Source organism: Ovis canadensis, chromosome 19, assembly GCF_042477335.2.
Source record: "Ovis canadensis isolate MfBH-ARS-UI-01 breed Bighorn chromosome 19, ARS-UI_OviCan_v2, whole genome shotgun sequence".
Lineage (NCBI taxonomy): Eukaryota > Metazoa > Chordata > Mammalia > Artiodactyla > Bovidae > Ovis > Ovis canadensis.
In genome coordinates, this window is record NC_091263.1 from 17,034,440 (window position 1) to 17,060,282 (window position 25,843).

General features: G+C 42.6%; 1 protein-coding gene across 1 annotated transcript; it reads right to left on the reverse strand.

The window, feature by feature from the left end:
• Positions 1-22,840: 22,840 nt before the first annotated feature.
• Positions 22,841-24,620, reverse strand: LOC138424401 (eukaryotic translation initiation factor 2 subunit 3). The gene has a single exon (XM_069561192.1). The coding sequence runs from the start codon at positions 24,610-24,612 to the stop codon at positions 23,194-23,196; it is 1,419 nt and encodes a 472-aa protein (XP_069417293.1). The 5' UTR covers positions 24,613-24,620; the 3' UTR covers positions 22,841-23,193.
• Positions 24,621-25,843: the final 1,223 nt, after the last annotated feature.

Genomic DNA, 25,843 nt, shown 5'->3' on the forward strand with positions numbered 1-25,843 from the left:
TTTCCCTCACTTGTCGAGACCAAGCGCATATCCCTTGCTCTCAGGTCCCCTTCTGCAAAGGTTGTCAGGTCCGTTCTTCGTTCTCCATTGCTTTGCCATGGTCCAAGTTCAGAGTCTTACCATCTCTACCCCTGGATACTCCTGGATCTCCAACCCCACCCCACTGCTGGAAATACTAGCCGTGTCTCCCATCTGAATGTATCATTCCAGGTGCAACAGGAAAAAGTCTCTGCTCCTCCATCCTTCTAGGTGAAATGGCTGTCTGCCTTCCATTCCCGATAGCAGACTTCTCTTCAGTCCCCGAGGGAGGCATTTGCCGTCCTATAGTTAGTCATTTATGGACCTATCTACCCAGAAAGACTCTGAGCCACTTGAAGATAATGACTGTTTGCACTTCCTGTGCCGAACACATATTAGATACTCAACAAATATTTATTAAATAAGAAAATTGTCCACTCTGAGGTACTTTCAAATACTTTAGCATAAGCAGAGTTCAATAAATCTACATTTATGTTGAATAAATGGAAGGATGCAAATACTACACTAAATGAAAGAAGGGAAGGGTGAGAGAAATTATACGTGAACCTTGCATACTTACCAAAGATAAAACCTTATTCATCCATCACATAGCCAATTCTCTTAGCTGTTTTGAAAGAAATGTATTTGGAATCTTGACCGCAAAGAATCCCCTCAAGAATTAGTCACGAGCATCTGATAAAGCACAGAACAGCAAAGGCCAATCACTCTTATTTCAGCTATTAATCACCAGTGTTCACATTCACTTCAGGCTTGAAACTGTTGTTTCTCAAAATGCAAGCCTTGAGAAGAGATGCTGTTTGCTTGTACTAGCATCATTTCAGAACAAGTGCAAGATTTGTAACCCAAGTAGTTAGCATCTGCTCTGTTCTTTCAAAAATGTATCTCGCTCTCTCTAGCTAGTCCTCTCTGTCTCTTCCTCTCTTTCTCTGCCTCTCTCTTTCTCTGGCTTAATTAATGCTAATTCATACTGCCCTACAAGAATTTGCAAGCTGTACTGAGAAATAATGCAGTGTTAGTTTTGTAATTTAGTGCACAGAGCACATTTGTGCAAAAGCTCTGTAAACTGGGCCCGTGGTCAAAGGAGCAATTAGCACTTTGTTAGTATGCAATGATGTACTAATCTGTGCGGTCCCCAAAAGCAGTTGTCTGTTCCATTCTGCCCTCATGTGCAAATTCTTTGCAGTGTATATAGCACCGCTCCAAAAATAACACACTGCACGCCTGCTGCTGTAAATTGGGTTCATGATGATGAAGACATATCAATTAGAAAATATTTGTTGGGGACAAGTACACGTGAGTACAATTTCCAGCAAAAACGGGAAGTGGGTGCGAGAGACTCAAAGGGCCGTGTACATTCTTATTTCTTCCTCGAATTTCACTACCAGAGCTGTCTTCATCCGCAGAGAAAGACTAGAAGAAGGACATTTGGTGGGAAAATAAGATCTCACACGAAAATAGTTAACCTAGAATCACACTGATAGCAACTTCATTAACACTGTAGACTGATTTGCATTTAAACAGACACCATCAGTTCCTTTGTTTAAGCAGCACGGGAGAACCATGTGACAGTTTGTGCATTCCTCGGACTTCTCACGGGCTTAGCGAAGACCATGACCAGGTCAGGTTCATGACACAATAAAATCACGTCTCACAGTTTTACAGTGACTTGCGGGTACACAGACTGCTTGAGTCTCCACATCTGTATGCGGGAAGACACGCCATCACCCCTGGTTCCGTGTTCCTGTCTCCCCATTTACTGGAGGGGACGGCGATTATGCTGTACCTGTCACAGAGGGGTTTGTGAGGATTAAGGTAAAGCACTTAGAGCAGTGCCTGATTACAAATGGTGCTATGGAAGAATTAGTGGTGGTTATTATTATTTAGCATACATGAATGATCAAGCTAGCATTTATTCTCAGATACTAAAATTTCAAAGGATTCAAAAGTATCTAGTTAATGTAACTATCTTTCCTTCTCAAGGATCAGTTTCTCAGGTGGGTTTGTATATACAATATCAACTATTTTTTGAGGATAAAAGAGAGCTGAAGGGAAAATTAATGCTATTAACTTGAGGAAAAGCTATGGTAAGGAGTCAGCGAATATTTGCCATCATCAAAGAATACAGCAAGCTGGTAATAAGCTGAAGTGTGATTTTGATTTGACTTAGAGAAACAGTCTTCATAGTAGAGAGAAGGGGTTCTTAAGACAGATCGCAGAACTCACCACAAGCCAGCACATTTCCTGGCATCACTGGCCCTGTGCGGTAACTGCAACTCCTGCTGTGAAGAAGCGTAGCCTACTTCCCGTCTAGTGACTCTAGGATGCCCTTGGGACTTGCTGTGTCTCAACAGAATGTACAGTCACATCCTCCCCCTTCCCCCGGCTTTATTCTCTGGGAATACACTCCTAGACCCACATGGAGCCTGAAACTACAGATACTACTGAGCCCTACACACACTCTTTTTCCTATACGTACACACCTATGGCAGTTTATCTTACAAAGTAGATACTAGAAGAGAGTAGCAACAATAGCTAATAAGAAGAGAACAATTATAACAACATTGTGTAACAAAAGTTATCTGAATGTGGTTTCTCTCTCAAGATATCTCACTGTACTGCGCCCATCCTTCTGATGATGAGAGATGATAAAACGCCCGTGTGATGAGATGGAGGAGGTGGATGAGCTAGGCGCTGTGACCTAGTATTGGGCTACTGTGGACCTTCTAATGGTACATCAGAAGGAGGACCATCTGCTTTGGCTGATCCCAGATCACAGGGCTGTGGGGGTCCCTGGAAGACAGGACCAGAACAGTGCGAGGTTTCATCATGTTACTTATAATGGTGTGTGATTTAAACTGATGAATTGCTGCTATATCTTAAATGGATAACCAACAAGGATCTACTGTATAACACAGGCAACTCTGCTCAAGGCTATGTGGCAGCCAGGATGGGAAGGGAGTCTGGGGGAGGATAATTACATGTATATGTATGGCTGAGTCCCTTTACTGTCCACCTGAAACTATCACAACATTGTTAATCAACTATTTGAATAATCAAATAGTTAATCAACTATTGTTATTGTTTAGTCACTATGTTGTGTCTGCCTCTTTGCTACCCCATGGATTGTAGCCCACCAAGTTCCTCTGTCCACAGGATTTGCAAGGCAAGAATATAGCAGTAGGTTGCTATTTCCTTTGCAAGGGGATCTTCCTGACCCCGGGATCAAACCCACGTCTCCTACCTTGGTAGGTGGATTCTTTACCACTAAGCCAAAGTTTAAAAATTACATATATATATATGTGTGTGTGTGTGTGTATGTGTGTGTGTGTATAATGGTGTGTTATATCTGCAAAAAACAAAGAAATAAACTTTCAGTTCAGTTCAGTCCCTCAGTTGGTTTGACTCTTTGCGACCCCATGGACTGCAGCACGCCAGGCCTCCCTGTCCCTCACCAACACTCAGAGTTTACGCAAACTCATGTCCATTGAGTCAGTGATTCCATCCAACTATCTCATCCTCTGTTGTCCCCTTCTCTTCCCGCCCTCAATCTTTCCCAGCCTCAGGGTCTTTCCAAATGAGTTAGTTCTTTGCATCAGGTGGCCAAAATATTGGAGCTTCAGCTTCAGCATCAGTCCTTCCAATGAATATTCAGGAATATTCCTTTAGGAGACACAGGTTGGATCTGTTTGCAGTCCAAGGGACTCTCAACAGTCTCCTCCAACACCACAGTTCAAAAGCATCAGTTCTTCAGTGCTCAGCTTTCTTTATAGTCCAACTCTCACATCCATACATGCCTACTGGAAAAACAATAGCTTTGACTAGATGGACCTTTGTTGGCAAGGTAATGTCTCTACTTTTTAATATGCTGTCTAGGTTGGTCATAACTTTCCTTCCAAGGAGCAAGTGTCTTTTAATTTCATGGCTGCAATCAGCATCTGCAGTGATTTTGGAGCCCCCCAAAATAAAGTCTGTCACTATTTCTATTGTTTCCCCATCTATTTGCCATGAAGCTACGGGACCAGATGCCATGATCTTCATTTTCTGAAAGTTGAGTTTTAATCCAACTTTTTCATTCTCCTCTTTCACTTTCATCAAGAGGCTCTTTAGTTCTTTGCTTTCTGCCATAAAGATGGTGTCATCTGTATATCTAAGGTTATTTATATTTCTCCCAGCAATCTTGATTCCAGCTTGTGCTTCATCCAGCCCAGGATTTCTCATGATGTAGTCTACATATAAGTTAAATAAGCAGGGTAACAATATACAGCCTTGATGTACTCCTTTCCCTATTCGGAACAGTCTGTTGTTCCATATCCAGTTTTAACTGTTGCTTCTTGACCTGCGTACAGATTTCTCAAGAAGCAGATTTCTCTGGAAATACCAGATGGTCTGGTATTTCCATCTCTCTCAGAATTTTTCAGTTTATTGTGATCCAAACAGTCAAAGGCTTTGGCATAGTCAATAAAGTAGAAATAGATGTTTTTCAGGAATTCTCTTGCTTTTTCGATAATCCAACGGTTGTTGGCAATTTGATCTCTGGTTCCTCTGCCTTTTCTATAAACCAGCTTGAACATCTGGATGTTCACAGTTCACATACTGTTGAAGCCTGGCTTGGAGAATTTTGAGCATTACTTTACTAGCATGTGAGATGAGCGCAATTGTGTGGTAGTTTGAGCATTCTTTGGCATTGCCTTTCTTTGGGATTGGAATGAAAACTGACCTTTTCCAGTCCTGTAACCACTGCTGAGTTTTCCAAGTTTGCTGGCATATTGAGTGCAGCATATCACAGTGTCATCTTTTAGCTCAACTGGAATTCCATCACCTTCACTAGCTTCATTTGTAGTGATGCTTCCCAAGGCCCACTTGACTTCACATTCCAGGATGTCTGGCTCTAGGTGAGTGATCACACCATCATGATCATCTGGGTCATGAAGATCTATTTTGTATAGTTCTGTGTATTCTTGCCACCTCTTCTTAATATCTTCTGCTTCTGTTAGGTCCATACCATTTCTGTCCTTTATTGAGCCCATCTTTGCATGAAATGTTCCCTTGGTATCTTTAATTTTCTTGAAGAGATCTCTAGTCTTTCCCATTCTATTGTTTTCCTCTATTTTTGGAATTTTTCATGAAATATTTTTGGACCATAGTGGGTAATGGAAACTTCAGAAAGTGAAACTGCTTATAAGGGGGTAACTGATGGAAGCGACAATGCATCGGTTCTGAGTCCAAGCCGTGAGACACTACAACTTCCGCCCTTGCTCTTGGAGAGCTGCCCAGCTGGGCAAAGCTAGCCCCCTGGAGGGTGGGACAGAGGGTGTCCGCATTACCCAGGGGCAGCCAGTTCTCACTTGCACCTGAGTCCTGAAAAGTAACCTAGTTGAGCCCGGGCCAAATTGAGTACACATAGAAATATTTTCTAAAAGCAATATTGTCATTTCCAACTGCTGGACTTGGGGTGGTTTGCTGCACATGAAGCTGATTGGCCCTGAGAGACCATGGCACCTCTTCCTTTAGAAATCCCAGAAGTCAGTATAGATACTTCCCATTGGGAACTACTTAGAAAAAATCCTATATGGGATAGAAGAATGAAATGGGAGTCTTTAGAGATGTTGTGTGACACACATTTTTCTCTGAGTTTGTTAGATGGAGCTTTAAGCTCCAGCTAAAGGATTATTTTCTGTTCAAAAGTAGACAGCATAATCTTTTCATCATTCAAGAAACCTTACTGTGCACCTACTATGTGCTTGATGCTAAGAGAATGAAATTATTTCTTTCTCAGCAAAAACAAAAATTGTGACAAGTGTAAATTTGCCCACCATTTTTACTAAATGATATCCAAAATCAAGTTTTTGTAAGTTAATAGATTATATTTCCATAGTAATCAGGTCAGCTTTATGACAACATTACTAAAAAAATATTATAAACATGTTTTAATAGCATATACAAGTCATTTATGTATTATTAAGTGTAATAATGACAGCTTATGGTGAAAGGTGCTGGATTCATGGTCCCCAAAGGAGAAAGTGTCACTCCAGGACCAAAGATGCAGTCTCAGCCACTGAGAGCGTTTTGCAGTGAAGTTTTAGTAAAATGAAAGGGGTAGAGGAAGCTTCCAGTGAAAGAGAGGCACTGGAAGGGGGCGGGTGAGTACCCCCCACCCCAGTTCAGGCAAGGCACTATATACTCTTCTGTCAGCTGCTGAGAACAGACAAAAGAATACCTCAAGGCTATGAAATTTTACCAGGCTTTTCTCCCACAACATATATCCTGAGATAACACTGACACAAGATTGGTCAGGGAGCACGGGATCTGGTCAGGACATCTCTGGGCGAGAAATATTGCTGCCACTTTCATCAGGGTGTAAGTTTTGGAGAAAACAGATTCCCAAACAAAATAGATTGTTTTAATAGTAATCATTAACATATAGCCTGAAGAAATCACTCTTATGAGTAATATATATTGTCTTGCTATGTAATTATCAGCTCCAGGCTTAAAGAAGGCTAGTTCCAGATTAACTAGATTGTTGCCATAGCAACACAGGGTTTAAGAAAGAAACATGTCCTACATGACTAAGGTGAAAGAATGTATGGAGAAAAGTGCTTGCCTCCTCCTTCTTCTTGGGGGCCCCTGGACTCCCTATCAACATGATTAAGTGTCACTCTCTCAATAATACCTACTTGTAAACAGTTGAAAACCTAGAATCAAGCATTTAAGCAGATGGTGGACCATGATTTGATTTTCCCCAATGAACTTGGTAGATCAGATCTACCCTGTACCGTGCCCTTATACTCAACTTTTGCCAAAAAGTGTATGTACCAACGAGTACTTGCTGTCTTATTAATTCTGAGCAACCTCCTTCTCGTTCTTCTCTTTGGCATTTGGTAACATATTGGTAATTTCATTACAATCCTCATTCTCAAGTAGTTCTTCCCCCTCTACGCTCATCCTCCCTGTACCTGTCAGCTCTGGCGGGGCCACTGCCCTCTCTCCTCCACTCTCGGCAGGGCTGCCCCTTCCAGCAGTGAGTGGCCCTGCGCTTGCTCAGTTCCATGCGGTTAGCGTGGTGTTCCTTGTGGTCACAGGACACATTCTCAGCCTTTCTAACTGCCTGCAGCCGCACAAAATGCACAGTCTTTTCTCACTTCTTCACTCATTGTTTCCCTTGTTCATTCACTCCACAGATGACTGTGGTCCGGGCACTATGCTGGGCGTGGAAAACACAATTGTGAGCTGACTGTCAGCTTAACCCCATCCTTGTGGAGCCCAGAGTCTAGTGCAAGAGACAGGTCTTACACAGAAACAAGTGTCGAGATTGCCCCTGTGACATGTACCACCTGGTACGTGGATACTCTATACAGCTGAGGTCAGAAAGAGTTTTTGCAGGGAAAGGTCACTTGAGTGAAATGTGAAACCTATAGAAACATCAGCTGAGAGGAGGAAGAGGAGGCAAAGTGGAACAGGCAGAGGGGCCTGCAAGTGCAAAAGCCCCGTGGCAGGCAGAGGCACAGAGAGGACATGGGAAGAAGGGCAATGAGGGGGCAGTCAAGCTGAAATATGGGTGCGATGAGGGAGCACACTGGGCAGGCCTTGGTGAGTTTACCTCTATGCCAGATGCAGAGGAAATCAATAAAGGACTTAGCAAATATTGGCATGGACAGGGTGGCATTTGTTGTTTTGCTGTGTTTTTTATTGAAGTTCAGTCTGTTTACAATATTATGTGAATTTCTTTTGTACAGCAAAGTGACTCAGTTACATATGTATAAATTCTTTTTCATATTCTTATTCATTACAGTTTGTCACAGGCTACTGGATATAGTTCCCTGTGCTCTACAGCAGGAGCCTGTTGTCTATCCACCCTATATATAATAACATCTGCTACCTCCAAACTCCCAAACCTTCCCGCTGTCCTCCACTTGGCTACCACGAGTCTGTTCTTCATGTCTATGAATCTGTTTTTGTTTCATGGACTTACCGATTTGTATGATATTTTAGATTGCAGTGTGACATTTTGAAAAGATCACTTTGGCTGCAGTGGATGTTAACATGCACTGACCTTCTGTCCTATAAGCTGTACCCCCAAAAGAAGCCACCCCCAAGCCACAGTTGAGCCTTTAGGCCAAGGCATGAGAAGGAGCAACAGATGGAAGATGGCTAAAGAAGACAAAAGCCAGGGTAGAGAAGAGAGTACTCAGTGTTCTGCCCACCAGCTATAGAAACCCCAACAGTCCACTCTGGCGGGCTTGTTCAACAGGTAGATTTCAAGACCCTCTTCTACAACTTCTAAGCGAGCATCGGAGGAATGTGCCTTACTCTTCTGAATCACCCAAGACAAAAAAGTCATATAACAGAGAAGTTGGAAAATGAGGCTTAAACTATTCAGGCTGAGCTAGGGTGTTGTCCCTATGCCCAAAGTTATTCTGTGCCTGGCTGCCAGAACTCTCAGTTCAGTTCAGTCGCTCAGTCATGTCTGACTTTTAGCGACCCCATGGACTGCAGTACGCCAGGCTTCCCTGTCCATCACGATCTCCCAGAGCTTGCTCAAACTCATGTCTATCAAGTTGGTGATGCCATCCAACCATCTTATCCTCTGTCATCCCTTTATCCACCTGCCTTCAATCTTTCCCAGAATCAGGGACTTTTCCAATGAGTCAGTCCTTCACATCAGGTGGCCAAAGTATTGAAGCTTCACCTTCAGCATCAGTCCTTCCAATGAATATTCAGGACTGATTTTCTTTAGGATGGACTGGTTGGATCTCCTTGAGGTCCAAGGGACTGTCAAGAGTCTTCTCCAATACCACAGCTCAAAAGCATCAATTCTTCACACTCAGCTTTCTTTATAGTCCAACTCTCATATCCATAGATGACTACTGGAAAAACCATAGCTTTGACTAGATGAACCTTTGTCAGCATAGTAATGTCTCTGCTTTTTAATTTTCTCTCTTGGTTGGTCATAGCTTTTCTTCCAAGGAGCAAGCGTCTTTTAATTTCATGGCTACAGTCACCATCTGCAGTGATTTGACAGCCCAAGAAAATAGTCTCTGTTTGACTGCTTCCCCATCTAGTGATGGGACCATGAAGTGATGGGACCATGATCTCAGTTTTTTGAATGCTGAGGTTTAATCCAACTTTTTCATTCCCCTCTTTCACTTTCATCAAGAGGCTCTTTAGTTCTTCTTCACTTTCTGCCATAAGGGTGGTGTCATCTGCATATCTGAGGTTCTTGATATTTCTCCCCGCAATCTTGATTCCAGCTTGTGCTTCATCCAGCCCAGCATTTCTCATGATGTACTCTGGATAGAAGTTAAATAAGCAGGGTGACAATATACAGCCTCAACGTACTCCTTTCCCAGTTTGGAACCAGTCTGTTGTTCCATGTCTGGTTCTAACTGTTGCTTCTTGACCTGAATACAGATTTCTCAGGAGGCAGGTCAGGTGGTCTGGTATTTCCATCTTTTGAATTTTTCACAGTTGATTGTGATCCACACAGTCAAAGGCTTCGGAGTAGTCAATAAAGCAGAAGTAGATGTTTTTCTGGAACTCTCTTGCTTTTTTGATAATCCAACGGTTGTTGGCAATTTGATTTCTGGTTCCTCTGCCTTTTCTAAATCCAGCTTGAACATCTTTTCTAAATCCAGCTTGAACACCTGAAATTTCATGGTTCATGTACTGTTGAAGCCTGGCTTGGAGAATTTTGAGCATTACTTTACTAGTGTGTGAGATGAGTGCAATTGTGCGGTAGTTTGCGCAATCTTTGGCATTGCCTTTCTTTGGAATTGAAATGAAAACTGACCTTTTTCAGTTCTGGGGCCACTGCTGAGTTTTCCAAGTTTGCTGGCATATTTAGTGCAGCACTTTCACAGCATCATCTTTGAGGATTTGAAATAGCTCAACCTCCACTAGCTTTGTTCATAGTGATGCTTCCTAATGCCCACTTGACTTTGCGTTCTAGGATGTTTGGCTCTAGGTGAATGATTATAATTCTTCTGTGTATTCTTGTCACCTTCTCTTAATATCTTCTGCTTCTGTTAGGCCCATACCATTTCTGTCCTTTATTGTACCCATCTTTGCATGAAATATTCCCTTGGTATCTCTAATTTCCTTGAAGAGATCTCTAATCTTTCCCATTCTATTGTTTTCCTCTATTTCTTTGCACTGATCACTGAGGAAGAACCAGAGCCCAGAGCCCTTCCAGCGATGAATGTTCAATTCCAAGCTGCACTTCTGTGTGAAGTCCCCTCTCCAGGCTCACTGAGCCAGCAGGCATCTTACCTTCATCCCTCTCTGATTGCTCCTCATACTTTAAATCAAAGGTAGGCAAATTAGAATTTCTGTGCCAAATCTAGCCATTCCTTGGGTTTCATGTAACCCCAAAGCTAAAAAACCATAAGACTATTGTGTAACATAATAAAATGATATGAAATTCAAATTTAGCATCCACAAATGAAGTTTTCTTAAAACACACGTGTATGTATTTATTTATTATTCACTGCTGATTTTATTTTACACATACTTCACCAAGGCAGAGCTGAATAATTGTGATAAAGACATAAGGAACACCAAAATCTAAAATATTTCCATTTTTTATAAAGAAAACTCATGCCTTCAGTTAACCTCTTAGCCTCTTTGGTCAAATTACTAATAAATTACAAAACTGCTGTGAGGCAAATAATTAACTTGTAATGCAAATGATTGCTCCATAATTTAAATCCATCATAAGCTTGACTTTTTATATTGAATTTTCTTACAATTAGACATACCTTTACCCTATGTACCATGATTAACTTACTACTAGTCGATTCAGAAAATGCTTGATTTCACAAAGGCTGTAATAGGGTTCTTGGTTCACTGTACAGCACATACTTCTCTAGAAGCAATAAAACAAAACCAGAGTGGTAGTCTCTACTCAAATTCTAATTGATTTATCCAAAACATAATTAATTATCTTTGGCTTAAAATGTACCCTGGGTTGACATGGTACATTTGAATGATAACATTTTATGAATATGCAAAGTGTCTTTGAAAACAGTAAAAATCAGATAATTCACACCAATGACAAGGAGGCCCAGTACAGATTAGCACATTTCTTGGGAGCGAGGATTAATTGGAAACAAAAAAAAAATGATGCAAGTTTACGGAATCACCCTGTAAACTGTGCCCAGAGAGACACGCACTGTTGACAAGACTCTTTCAGTAAAGATACCATAACACGTTTGGTAAACAGGATGTGAGTTACACTAGTCGGAGACCTCATTACAGCTCTTGGCTATGAAATCTTGGTGGAAAAGTGGGGTGAGACTGCTGGGTTTTCTGTGAGAAGTATTGAGTTTGCGGATTATTAAGGAGGTGAGAAGCAGTAAGCAAGTGGGGTTAGCCGGCACAGCACTTTTCAAATCTCATTCTGTTGCTGGAGACAGTCCTTCATGATCCAGATAAGCCCAGGAAATCATCTTTTAAAATATGATTGTTATCTTGTTTGGTTTGGTTTTGATTTTTCTATACCAGGTGCCACTCCTACCGCAGTAAAATATTTTAAAAGAGAGGCATTGGACTCTAGTAGAGAAAAACAAAATGGCTGCTAATAAACAGCCTTGGATGTCACCTTCTCAAGCTTTCCCAACTCTTAATAGGCCCACAAGAGAACAGAAAAATTTAAAACCCAGGGAGCAAGGAAATTAAAATCATTTCCTCTACCATGAGCTAAAACTGAGCAATCTGATAGAGAAAACAAAATACTTTTTCCTACCTCTACTCGTTAACTCATACCTTTTATTTCTCCATATCAATTATTGGTTTACTCCTTGATTGTTCATTCAGTAAGTACTTTCTGGACACCTGAGAAGCACACGGTTTACATTTCTGGCAGTTCTACAGGAAAGCTGCGAGTAGTATCTTCTGTATTAGTCAGGGTGGGAGAGATGCTATAACAAACAAGACCAGTGTCTCACCGAATGGACACAATCAAGATCAGTTTCTCCCTTGCGCACATCTTCAGTGTAGAAATCGGCTCACAGGCTCTTCCTCCTTATTGATCCATCATACTCAGGGTTTCAGGGCCTCCACTGTACACTTCATCAGACCAGCAGCTGGAGGAAAAGGAGCCAAGGACCCTGTGAGCAGGGTTCCAGGAGCCAAGCATTCAAGGAACACATGTCACTGGGCTCTGTTCTACAGTCAGAGCCCAGTCTCTTGGTCACGGGTAACAGTAATGAGAAATGCGAGAAATGTGGTCTAAATCTCTTCCTAGGGGATGAATGAAGGGGTTTGGGCAAGAGCTAGCAAGGCTTGGCTGTTCCTGCCTTCAGAAAGCTTACTCTCTCCCCCCACACTAGCCTGAAACCGCCAGTGCCATCATGGACGGACACCGCAGGGCCTAAAATAGTCCAACCTCCAGACCACTGTGGGCAGGAAAAGGAAATGTTATCTTGATTTAGATATGAGACTAATTGAGAAATTGCTCTCTGCCATCATTTTATTCTTATTAAAATAAGTAAAATATTTTAATCTTGTGGAATCTTCTCAACCACTTTGAAATGAGGTCTTGACACACTGAGATTCAGAGAGCTTAAAATCCTTCTAGAGTGACTGGGATTCCATCTCACAACCCTGAACGCCCATTCTAGTGCTGTTTCACTGCACCACTGGTCCCCAAACCTGAGTCTTATGGCCCCCACTCTCATGCCTCTTACCATCCTGGCATGCTAGTTATTGTTTAAAACATCCATTCATCAAAACTTAGGCTCCAATAACCTATGATAAACCATAATGGAAAAGAATATTTTTATAAAAGAATGTGTGTGTATATATATATATATATGTATATATATATATATGTAGATGTGTAACTGGATCACTTTGCTTTACAGCAGTAATTAATGCAACATTGGAAATCAACTTCACTTTAAAACAACAACAAAAAATCATAGTCTCAGCCAAAGCAATATTCTCTGTGAGCTAAGATGGGGGATGCCGCATAGACTTGGGTTACCATCATGTTCAATGACTTGCCTTGGAAGCAAACCAAAATCATTCTGCTGTTTTTGAGATTGCAACCAAGTACTCCATTTTGGACTCTTTTGCTTGCTGTGAGGTGTTCAGTCTTGCCATCTCCTGCTTGACCACATTCAAATTACATGGATTCATGGACCTAATGGAAAAGGCCAGTTTTCATTCCAATCCCAAAGAAAGGCAATGCCACAGAATGTCCAAACTCTGCACAATTATGCTCATTTCACATGCTAGCAAGGTTATGCTCAAAATCTTTCAAGCTAGGCTTCAGCAGTACCTGAACTGAGAACTTTCAGATGTACAAGCTGGGTGTGGAAGAGACAGAGGAACCAGAGATCAAATTACCAACACTAGTTGGACCATGGAGAAAGCAAGGGAGTTAACAGAAAAACTTCTGTTTCATTAACTACATCAAAGCCTTTGACTGTGTGGATCACAACAAACTGGAAAATTCTTAAAGAGTTAGGGGTACAAGCCATCTTTCCTGCCTCCTGAGAAACCTGTATGCAGGTCAAAAAGGAACAGTTAGAACTGGATATGAAACAATTGACTTGTTCAAAATTGGGAAAGGAGTATGTCAGGGTTGTATATAGTCATCCAGATCATTTAATTTATGCAGAGTACATCATGAGAAATGACAAGCTGGATGAATCACAAGCTGGATGAATCACAAGCTGGAATCAAGCTTTCTGGCAGAAATATCAACAATCTCAGATATGCAGATGATACCACTCTAATGGCAGAAAGTGAAGAGGAACTGAAGGGCCTTTTGATGAGGATGAAAGAGGACAGTGAGAAAGCTGGCTTGAAACTCAACATACAAAAAACTAAGATCATGGCATCAAGTTCATGGCATCTATCACTTCATGGCAAATTCAGTTCAGTTCAGCTCAATCGTGTCTGACTCTTTGCCACCCCATGGACTGCAGTATGCCAGGCCTCTCTGTCCATCACTAACTCCCTTAGCTTGCTCAACCTCGTTCATCAAGTCAGTGATGCCATCCAAACATCTCATCCTCTGTTATTCCTTTCTCCTCCTGCCTTCTATCTTTCCTAGCATCAGGGTCTTTTCAAATGAGTCAGTTCTTTGCATCAGGTGGCCAAAGTATTGGAGTTTCGGCTTCAGCATCAGTCCTTCCAATGAATATACAGGACTGATTTCCTCTAGGATGGACTGGTGGGACCTCCTTGCAGTCCAAGGGACTCTCAAGAGTCTTCTCCAACACCATAGTTCAAAAGCATCAATTCTTCAGCACTCAGCTTTCTTTATGGTCCAACTCTCACATCCATCGAAGAGGGAAAAGTGGAAACAGTGACAGATTGTATTTTCTTGGGCTCCAAAAGCACTGCAGATGGTGACTGCAGCCACAAAATTAAAAGATGCTTACTCTTTGGAAGGAAAGCTATGACAAACCTAGACAGTGTATTAAAAAGCAGAGACATCACTTTGCCAACAAAGGCCCATATAGTCAAAGGTATGGTTTTTCCAGTAATCATGTATGGATGTGAGTGTTGGACCATAAAGAAAGCTAAGCACCAAAGAATTGATGTTTTTGAATTGCGGTGTTAGAGAAGACTCTTGAGAGTCCCTCGGACTACAAGGAGATCAAACCAGTTGATCCTAAAGGAAATCAACCCTGAATTTTCACTGGAAAGATTGTTGCTGAAGCTGAAGCTCCAATATTTCAGGCACCCGATGCAGGGTCAATTCATTGGAAAAGACCTTGATGCTAGGAAAAACTCAGGGCAAAAGGAGAAGGGGATGGCAATGGATGAGATGGTTAGATAACATTACTGACCCAATGGACAAAATTTGAGCAAACTCCAGGGAATAGTGAAGGATAGAGGAGCCTGGTGTGCTATAGTCCATGAGGTCACAAAGAGTCAGACATAACTTAATGACTGAACAATAACAAGATGTGGATACCATATTTTCTAGTACATATATTATCAGTGGTCAACATCTCACACCTAGGGAATCACTTAATTTCCTTTATCCTCATATTTGTCTTAATGATGATAACCTGATAAGTAATTCTGGGCAAAGACAAAAAAAAAAAAAAAACAGGATTGATGGCTCTATAACACTTTCTCTCTGGCGTTTGCCTTTAAAAAAAAACATATACTGGGTTTAACCCAGAGATAAGGCTTTCTAAGATGACATCCTTCAAATTACACCACCATGAGTTTTCATTTTAGAGCCATGGGAATGACTAAAATTAAAAAGACAATTTTAAAAACGCAACTACAAATTCAATCAATTGTGACTTAAAAATTTTGAAAAAATAATTCCAGAAAGTTCTAAAAGGCAAAACTTGAGTTTGCCACAGACCAGGAACTATTTCAATAGCATTTACATTGTACTTATAGCTATTTACATGGTATAGTGCATAGTGAAGTTGCTCAGTCATGTCTGACTCTTAGCGACCCCATGGACTATAGCCTACCACGCTCCTCCTCTGTCCATGGGATTTTCCAGGCAAGAGTACTGGAGCTGGTTGCCATTTTCTTCTCCAGATGATCTTCCCAACCCAGGGACTGAACCTGAGTCTCCCACATTGTAAGCAGACACTTTACCATCTGAGCCACCAGGGAAGTCACTTACACTATATTAGGTATTATAAGTAATCTAGAGATGATTTAAAGCATACAGAAGGATGTACATAAGTTACACGTAAATATGTCACATTTTGTATAAGGGACTTGAGCACCCACGAACTGTGGTGTCCACAGGGGTCCTGGAATCAACCAGCCTCAGCCCTGGATGCTGAGGGACGACTGTGTGCCTGTGGCTTCATCCTGACTCAAGAACTTAGCAACCTGCCTTCTGCATTCCCCAAGTCTCATTCGCTGTCTATCCACACCCCTTGATTATATGGAGTCTCAGTTACCTCAAAAGAAACTTTATATTGCAATGAGTATTCCATTTTATAGGCAGCTAAGCAGAGGCTTAAACTTGCATTCAGTTGAAATAGTTATAGAATAATTGACTAAATTATCCATGCAGCATGAAAAGATTTCAATATAGCGAGTCATTAGAGAAATGCAAATCCAAACTACAATAAGCTTATCACCTCACACCAGTCAGACTGGCCTTCATCAAAATTCAACAAACAATAAATGCTGGAGAGGGTATGGAGAACAGGGAATCCTCTTATACTGCTGGTATAAATGTAAATTGGTATAGCCATTATGGAAAACAGCATGGAGGGTCCTTAAAAAACTAAAAATAAGGACTTCCCTGGTGGTCCAGTGGTTAAGAAACTGCCATATAATGCAGGGGACAAGGTCCTATCTCTGGTCAGGGAACTGGGGTTCCACAATCCCCGACCACTAAAGAGGTCCTTAAACCTGTATGCAGGTCAGGAAGCAACAGTTAGAACTGGACATGGAACAACAGACTGGTTCCAAATAGGAAAAGGAGTCCATCAAGGCTGTATATTGTCACCCTGCTTATTTAACTTCTATGCAGAGTACATCATGAGAAATGCTGGACTGGAGGAAGAACAAGCTGGAATCAAGAAATATCAATAACCTCAGATATGCAGATGACACCACCCTTATGGCAGAAAGTGAAGAGGAACTCAAAAGCCTCTTGATGAAAGTGAAAGTGAAGAGTGAAAAAGTTGGCTTAAAGCTTAATATTCAGAAAATGAAGCTCATGACATCTGGTCCCATCACTTCATGGCAAATAGATGGGGAAACAGTGGAAACTGTGGCTGACTTTATATTTTGGGGCTCCAAAATCACTGCAGATGGTGATTGCAGCCATGAAATTAAAAGATGCTTACTCCTTGGAAGGAAATTATGACCAACCTAGACAGCATATTGAAAAGCAGAGACATTACTTTGCCAACAAAGGTCCATCTAGTCAAGGCTATGGTTTTTCCAGTGGTCATGTATGGATGTGACAGTTGGACTATAAAGAAAGCTGAGCGCCGAAGAATTGATGCTTTTGAACTGTGGTGTTGGAGAAGACTCTTGAGAGTCCCTTGGACTGCAAGGAGATCCAACCAGTCCATCCTAAAGGAGATCAGTCCTGGGTGTTCATTGGCAGTACTGATGTTGAAGCTGAAACTCCAATACTTTGGCCATCTGATGCGAAGAGCTGACTCATATGAAAAGACCCTGATGCTGGGAAAGATTGAGGGCAGGAGGAGAAGGGGATGACAGAGGATGAGATGGTTGGATGACATCACTGACTCAATGGAGATGGGTTTGGGTGAACTCCAGGAGTTGGTGATGGACAGGGAGGCCTGGCGTGCTGCAGTTCATGGGGTCACAAAGAGTCAGACATGACTGACCGACTGAACTGAACTGACTATACCTAAATGAAAGATCCTGCGTGACAAAACTAAGACCTGATGGAGCCAAATAACTAAAAATTTAAAAAAAAAAAACCTAAAAATAGAGTTACCATATGATTCAGCAATCCTATTCTTGGGCATATATCTGGAGAAAGTCAGAATTTGAAAAGAGATATGCACCCCAGTGTTCACAGCAGAACTACTTACAATAGCCATGCCATGAAAGCAACCAACATGTCCATCAACAAAGGATTAGATAAAGAAAATGCAGCACCTGTATAGAATGGAATGCCACCCAACCGTACGAAAGAATGAAATAATGCCATTTGCAGCAACATGACGCACCTAGAGATCATCATACTGAGTGAAGTCAGTCAGAGAAAGACGAACAGCATACAACTTATACAGGAAGTCTAAAAAGATGATACAAATGAACTTACTCATGAAACAGAAACAGACTCACAGACTTCAAAGAGAAACTTACGGTGACCAAAGGGGAAAGGTCATGGGGAGGAATAAATTTGGAGTTTGGGATTAACATATATATATATATATATATATATATATATATATATATATATACATTTTCCAGTAGTCACGTATGGATGTGAGAGTTGGACTGTGAAGAAGGCTGAGCGCTGAAGAATTGATGCGTTTGAACTGTGGTGTTGGAGAAGACTCTTGAGAGTCCCTTGGACTGCAAGGAGGTCTAACTAGTCCATTCTGAAGGAGATCAGCCCTGGGTGTTCTTTGGAAGGACTGATGCTAAAGCTGATACTCCAGTACTTTGGCCAACTCACAAGAAGAGTTGACTCATTGGAAAAGACTCTGATGCTGGGAGGGATTGGGGGCGGGAGGAGAAGGGGATGACCGAGGATGGGATGGCTGGATGGCATCACTGACTTGATGGACGTGAGTCTGAGTGAACTCTGGGAGTTGGTGATGGACAGGGAGGCCTGGCGTGCTGCAATTCATGGGGTCACAAAGAGTTAGACACAACTGAGCGACTGAACTGAAGTGAACTGATACATACTCCTGTATATAAAATAGACAATCAACGAGGACTTACTCAATATTCCGTAATAACCAATGTGGGAAAAGAATCTGAAAATTGATATATATATTCATATATGTATAATTGAATCACTTTTCTATACTCCTGAAACTAACACAACACGGTAAATCAACTGTGAAAGAGAAGAGTGTTAGTCGCTCAGACGTGGCCAACTCTTTAAGACCCCATGGTCTGTGGAACTGTCTAGACAAAGATACTGGAGTGGGTTGCCATTCCCTTCTCCAGGGGATCTTCCCAATCCATACACTGCAATAGAAAATAAAAATTAAAGTAAATAAATAGTGCAGGAAGGTCTGTCCTACTGGCCTAAGGACATCACTAGATTCCTGCTGGAGGCTGAAGACCGAAGTCCAGAATACACTTGCTCTCCTGTCAAAGCCCCTTCCCAGTGAGCCCCACCCACTGTCTCCATGCCCCTGTGTAGTCTGCTTAGAGGCTGGGCTGGCCTGGGCCCGTGACTCCCTTTAGCTGATGGGATGCGGAAGGGAAGGCACGACAGTGCCGAGGCACGGCAGCCTGAGTCACCATATGAGACGTCCAGCTGCTCTGCAGACGCCCATGCAAAGGCCAACGTCAGCAGAGAAGGGAAAGCGAAACCTCCCTCAGCCCCTGCCCGCCAAGCCCAGCTTGGGCACCCTTGCCGAGGTGCCAGTCAGACCTGGAGTGAAGGACCCTGGATGCCCAGCCCCATCCTAACCCGGCGCAGCTTCAAGCAGAGCCCAGTGAGGCCAGCAGAAGAGCATCTGACGAGGCCCATTCAACCAGAGAAACAGCCCTACGTATCAGGTCAGGGTTGGACAGGCCACAGAGGGCTCCAGTCATTCAAGGGTCCCGTCTTTGGGGTGCCAGCTCCCAGAGCACACAGAATAAGGAGACGCCTTTCAGTGTAAGCCACCAAATGCTGGAGTGGTTTCCATGTAACCAGAGCGCAGGGTGAAGCGGAAACGGGGGGTGAAGACGAGGACTCGCCCAGTGACTTCGTTCCAGGGTTGGGTTCTCTGTTTTGTTCAGTGGATGTCTCTGAGCAGAGCCTCTGCCATCTTGATACACTAAGATTCTTAAATGATTTCATGGGGAAGGATTTTAGTCCTTCGTGACACCTGGGGATGTAAAGAGTGTTTGTCTGTAGTTGGCATTTTTTTCATCTAGACGGGAGCTTCCTTGGAACCTGCAGCAAAGAATGGAGATAAAAGCAGCCTTCCAGTCCCACATATCTGTCTCCATGCCCAAAAGCACAGAAACCCGTGAATTTCACAGACACGAGGCTCTCTGAATCAGGCCTTCAATCCAGTGAAGCGTCTGGAAGAGGAAAATAAAGCGTGCTCACAGGGGCTCATGAAATCCTAACGGTAACCACCCTACCCCTATCCCTGAACTCCTTCCTCTTCCCTTTTTATTTTTTCAGCTGTGAAGAGCACCTGCCATGAGCGGTGGTGGTTCCTCTTTTCATATTGTCTGACAGTAGCAGTTGGATCAGGCTGGAGCCAGTGTGACTGAGAGGCAGGCTCCCCGCTTCCACAAAGCTGAATTTAATAAGCTGCGAACAGCATGCCAAGATGGAGACCTCCCTCCCCATCACTTATCCTGACACCAGCCCCTCGGCGGGGGGCGCCTTGCTGCAGTAATCTGGGTGAGGCCGACCAAGCGTCCCGCTTACAAGTTCAATATAATGGAACAGCAGGGGGCGAAGGGCTGGCAAAAAAGCTTAGCGAAGTTAAAGCCTATTACGCTATGCTTGAGGAAAAATGAGTCACAGAATATTACACCCAGAGCAAGACTTGAACCTGCCAAGGGCGGCAGCGACACGGGCTCAGCCTGGTTCCCTAGCGGTGCATTCACGATTCTGCAGTCCAGGGTGATGCGGGTTTTAGTGTCTTGAATCCTGATGGAAATACATATGCAAATTCCCCCTGAAGCCCACCCCTCCCTCAGTCTAACAGGCAAAATGACTGCACGCTGCATGTGTCAAAGAAAATGATGCCTTTTTAATCTGCCTTTAGTGGCAAGCAGAAGGCAAGAACCTGGACAGAAATCTTTCAGCTGCATACTGTGGTCTTTGTTGTTTTTTGATGCCTCTCATGATGCTGAATTTAAAACTAGTGGGAGAATTAAGATGCAAATAGTCTCTGAGTTAATTTGAATATCAGCTTTCCAATATAAGTGAGTTCTAACACACACTCTTCAACGCAAGTGAATCAAATCCAGCTCTAGGACTCGGATTTGCCTCATGCCTTCAATCAGCCACTGCTCTGGACCCAGTCTTGTCTCCATCTAACTAAAAAGCTGAGCATTTTTGAAAGAACGACAATAGAACTAAGACTTGTGATTTAATTTTCTGCTCCCCCTAGACCAGCTGCTACAGGGTCTCATGACGACAATGGCCAGTCCAATCAGGTGGGGTGCACACATGTCATTATATACCATATAATGTCAAATCCCATAGGATTTAATGCTAACAGCGACCTCGCATGTAAGCTCTGAACTCTGAATGAAAATGATGCGTCAACACATATTCTTCAACTACAGCAAAGGTATTACACCGATAGAGCATGTTAATAGGAGGGGAGGCTGTGCTCGTGTGAGGACAGGGGTATACGGTAAATGTCCATATTTTCCCTTTAATTTTCCTGTGAACCTAAAACTGCTTTAAAAAAAATAAAATCTACTTAAAATTTTTTATAGAACTGTACACACATTTAAAAAATTACTACATGTAAGTTTTATATATAACTGGGAAAGAAGGGAAGGAGGAAGGAAAGACAGAAGTGGGGAAAGAAGCTAGCTTTGCGATTAGAAGGTGAACAACAAGTTGTTAGATCCACGGGGGACTTACCCTCTCCTCAGTCTCCCAATACAACCTTGAAAATCGAAAGATCACAAAACAGCATGACTGAGGGGGAGACAATCACTCTGCTACATTCGCAAATCCTGCCAGGTGGACGCGTGCTGTCCTCGTTTTATAGACAAGGAGCCCATGGAACAGTGGGTGAAGGACTGCAGTCCTTTGGTAGCTGCTGAATCTGTGAGTTGAAGCCAGGTCTATGCGCTCCTGGTGGTCTACAGTCCACCGGGGTGTAAAGAGTCAGACACAACTGAGCGACTAACACTTTCACTTTCTCTTTGGTCCCAAAGTTTAGGTTCTGATCACAAGACACTAACACAAATGTTCAATAACTGAGCAATATTGTATCTGGAAAGCATCCTCCAAGGTGAATGGAGAGGGGCCGGGGTGGGGGGCGGCATATGAAGGAGGAGGGAGGAGGAGATAGGAACCGGGGACCCCGCCATCAAGTTACTAGCTTCACTGTGTCGCACATAGCAAGCATGAACTGGGAAGTTTTGTAAGCTAAGCCTTCTTCAGCTTCTAGGGAAGGAGTGGCTAAGTTTATTTCAAAGACTGACGAGAGCACAGATATCAAATTTCTCCTTCCACTGATCCTGCCCAGATGCTGAATAATTAGGACATTTGTTCTGCATTCATTCCAAAGAAAAGCATTTGTTTTCCCAACTGAAGTTTGACGGAACATCACTTACTTGCTGTTGCTTCAAGCAAAGCCACTGGATCCTAGCAGGGGCTGATCAAATTCTAAATGACATTAACAGTTAAATCCTGATATTTTGGAGACTTGTAATTTTCTGAAAAGTTATTCCAAGGACTTCTTGACCTTCCACCTTCTACCCCTTGATCTGAAAAACAAACAAACACACAGAGGCCATTTCAGTGATCACGCTCATTCAGTGAAAGCCACGCGTGCAAACAGAGTCATCTGGTGGGGTGTTAATATCACACAGAATTCATTATTTTGGAAGAACAGGAATAGCTTTTAAACAAAAATCCAATTAATACATTTAATTAAACTGAAGCAGTTGCAAAAGGAATTTAAAAGTGATTCTACTGGTTATAAGTCAAAGTAACATTCCAGCCACCTCGGGGTCACACTCCATTTTGAATACACAAGCCCCTCTCTCTCACTGGAACATTCTGCCAGCCCACCCCACCTCCCCAGCATCCTATTCTTCAGTCATCCTTCAGGTGTCAGTTTATGTGTGATTTCTTCCAGGGATTGTTTTTCCCATTCTGGTACCCCACATGCCAATTCCCAAGAAGGTATTCAAGCTCACAGCTCAAAGGAGGCATCCTACCACAGAAGGCATCCATCCGTGTAATATCACACAGATGCCAGGTTCTTCTCTCAACCCCACTAGCTCATGAAGACAAGGACTTCTTGACTTCTTTTTTTTTTTTTTTCATGCCTGAAAGGATAATTTTATTTGAATCTATTTTCACTCAAAATTTTGAAAAATAAAGCAACATAAAATATGGGGAAAGGGAAGTTGGTCTTTGAGAATTTGTCACATTTTTACTGCTACAACAATCCTTTAAACCTGGAGCTACTCAAAGATCAATCATGAAAAATAAGAACAAAGACTTTATTTCAAACAGATTCAGTGGTATGTCTACTACAGCAAAGTCTGGTTGTAGCAAACAGTTTCCTTTCAAATCTGCACTGATGTATAAATTAGACATTATTTGGGAATGATTAATTTCTGGTAAAATGTAGATTTAATCCAACATGATGCTAATTTCTACATTTATTGTAGGCTCTATTTCGATACGAGAGGTTAAATTTTCATCACCAAAAAATGAGAATCTTACAGCTACTACTAAGGTAGTGAGCTGTGAAATTACTTTCCCACTATTGTTCTGAAAATATACCCCTAGATTGTTAAGAGAAATTCCAACTTCATTCAAATCTGTTATTTAATTCTTCAGTCATCATCTACTGTCGGCTTGATTGTCACTCCTCTTCTTATTTGACCCCAACCAATTAAACGCCAGTGTTTCTCAACTCTTCGGCTAAGTGCAATCTTTTCTCCTACTTCTGTGCACACAGGATTAGTCAAGACGATTTTACCCAAATCAGCCTTGACTGCACTAACTCTTCCTCCTGTCGACAGGGATCCTATATTCACCATAAGCACTTCATTCTTAGACAGCTTTTGTACTTTCGCTGCTTTCTTGTCTCCTTCAGTGCGAACACCTAGAAGCCTTCTAAGCAGGAAATAGGAAATTTCCAATTCTGTGAAGATCTCAGGTAAAGCTCCAACTGCACCAAGTACTTGCCCCACCATTCTGTCAGCCCGGCACAAAGTGGGGTCAATTTTTGTTCCAACTCCAATAAGACCTCCTGGGGCAGCATACTGAAGATCATTATGCTCTGCGAAAAGCGATACAATTTTGGAAAAGATAGGTTTACACATGAGTTTTCCTTCACTGTCTTTGGAAACAATACCAGGTCTGACTTCTATCTCCTGGCCCACCTTTAATACTCCTTTTAGAATACTACCACCAGCTACACCCCCCTTAAGGTCATCAACTTCACAGCCAGGTTTGTTGACATCAAAGGATCTAATAACAATAAGTCTGGGTTCTGAAGTAAAGTCTCTTGGGGGTACTGGAATTTTCTTTACTATGTACTCACAGACAACTTCAATATTGTATTTTAGCTGAGCAGAAATTGGGATAATAGGAGCGCCTTCTGCTACTGTACCTTGAACAAATGCAAGGATCTGTTCATACTGTTCTTTAGCCTGGCTTTCTTTTACCAAATCAATTTTATTTTGTAGAATCAAAATATGCTTCAGTTTCATGATTTCTATAGCAGCCAAGTGTTCAGATGTCTGAGGCTGAGGACAAGACTCGTTACCAGCTATCAACAGAAGAGCGGCATCCATCACTGCGGCACCGTTCAGCATAGTAGCCATCAGAATATCATGGCCAGGACAGTCAACAAAGGAAACATGCCTGACTAATTTGAAGTTCCCTTTGGTCCCTGGAATGTCTGTAGGAAACTCATCGGGTGTGCTACTTCCACAGGATCTATAACATTCTGGCCGAGGACAACTTGGGTCATCAAGCTTATAAACCTTAGCATTAGCATAGCCAAGTTTGATTGTAATATTTCTTTCCAGTTCATTTTTGAAACGGACAGTGTGGACTCCAGAAATAGCTTTTACAACTGTAGATTTCCCATGAGCTACGTGACCAATTGTACCTATATTAATTGTGGCTTGTCTGCTGATAACTTCATGTGAAAGTGGCGTCAACTTGGAAACATCCAAAGTGGCGAGATCTTGCCGAGAAAGGTGCAGCTGCCCTAAAGTCACACCAGCCTCGTCCCCCGCCATCTTGCCCGGAGAGCTTGACTTCTTTTTTTATTTGTTTAACTGGAGTAAAATTGCTACAGTGCTGTTATTTTCTGCTATACAACAATATGAATCAGCTGTATGTATACACATGTCCGCTCCCTCTTAAGCCTCCCTCCCAGCCCCTGGTTGCACCCCTCTAGGCCATGGCAGGGCACCGAGCTGAGGCCTCTGTGCTGCACAGCAGCTCCCCGCCAGCTCTCTGCTCTACACATGGTAGTGTGTATATGGCAGTGCTACTCTCCCAACAAACACCACTTCTGGATGGCGGTAGCTGGACACCTAGCCTACATTACCTGCTCACAAAGGTTGTGGAATGAGTGGACGGCATGTCTGTTTATTCCCTGTGAAGCCTAGCCTAGATTAGGAGATAACACGTGGATCAGAAAGTTGGAATCCTGATTTACCAGCTCTGTGACTTTTTGAAAACTGCCTGATCTTTGTAATCTTCTGTTTCCTCATTTACATTATGGGAACATTACTATTTACCTGTCAAGGATGTTATGCCAATAAGTGAAATTTTGTGAGTTGAGTGCTTGACATTCTTACCTAGGAAACAGTAAGCACTCAATAACTGTTACATGAGTTCTGCTGGGAAACATGTTAATATCTACAGGGCATTTACTCCCACCACCGTGCTGCTCTGAGATGCTAAGTATAGAAAGCAGAGGCTCTCACATATTGGTGTACAGGGTGACATGTGGATGGTCTCTGCCACACGGATTGCTGCACCAGAACTAGTTTCCTACTCAGTTGTTCTAGGGTAGAGTCCAGGAGCGTGCATCTCTAACAACTTCCTGGGTGAGGCTGATGCTGCTGGTCCAGGCACCACACTGTGAGAACTGACTCCCTCTTCCCTTTCATTCCTCCCCAGCCCAGGCCACTGCACGCTGGGATCATACAAGCAGTTTCCCAAACTCCTGACTCCTGGGCTCACCACCATGGACTTCTGCTTTACAAATATGTCTAGAAATGTGGAGCTGGAGACCATTCTTAAGAGTCCTTTGGACAGCAAGGAGACCAAATCGAGCAATCTTAAAAGAAATCAACCCTGAATATTCCTTGGAAGGACTGATGCTGAATCTCCAATACATTGGCCACTTGATGCAAAGAGCTGACTCATTGGAAAAGATCCTGATGTTGGGAAAGATTGAGGGCAGGAGGAGTAGGGGACGACAGAGGATGAGATGCTTGGATGGCATCACCAACTTAC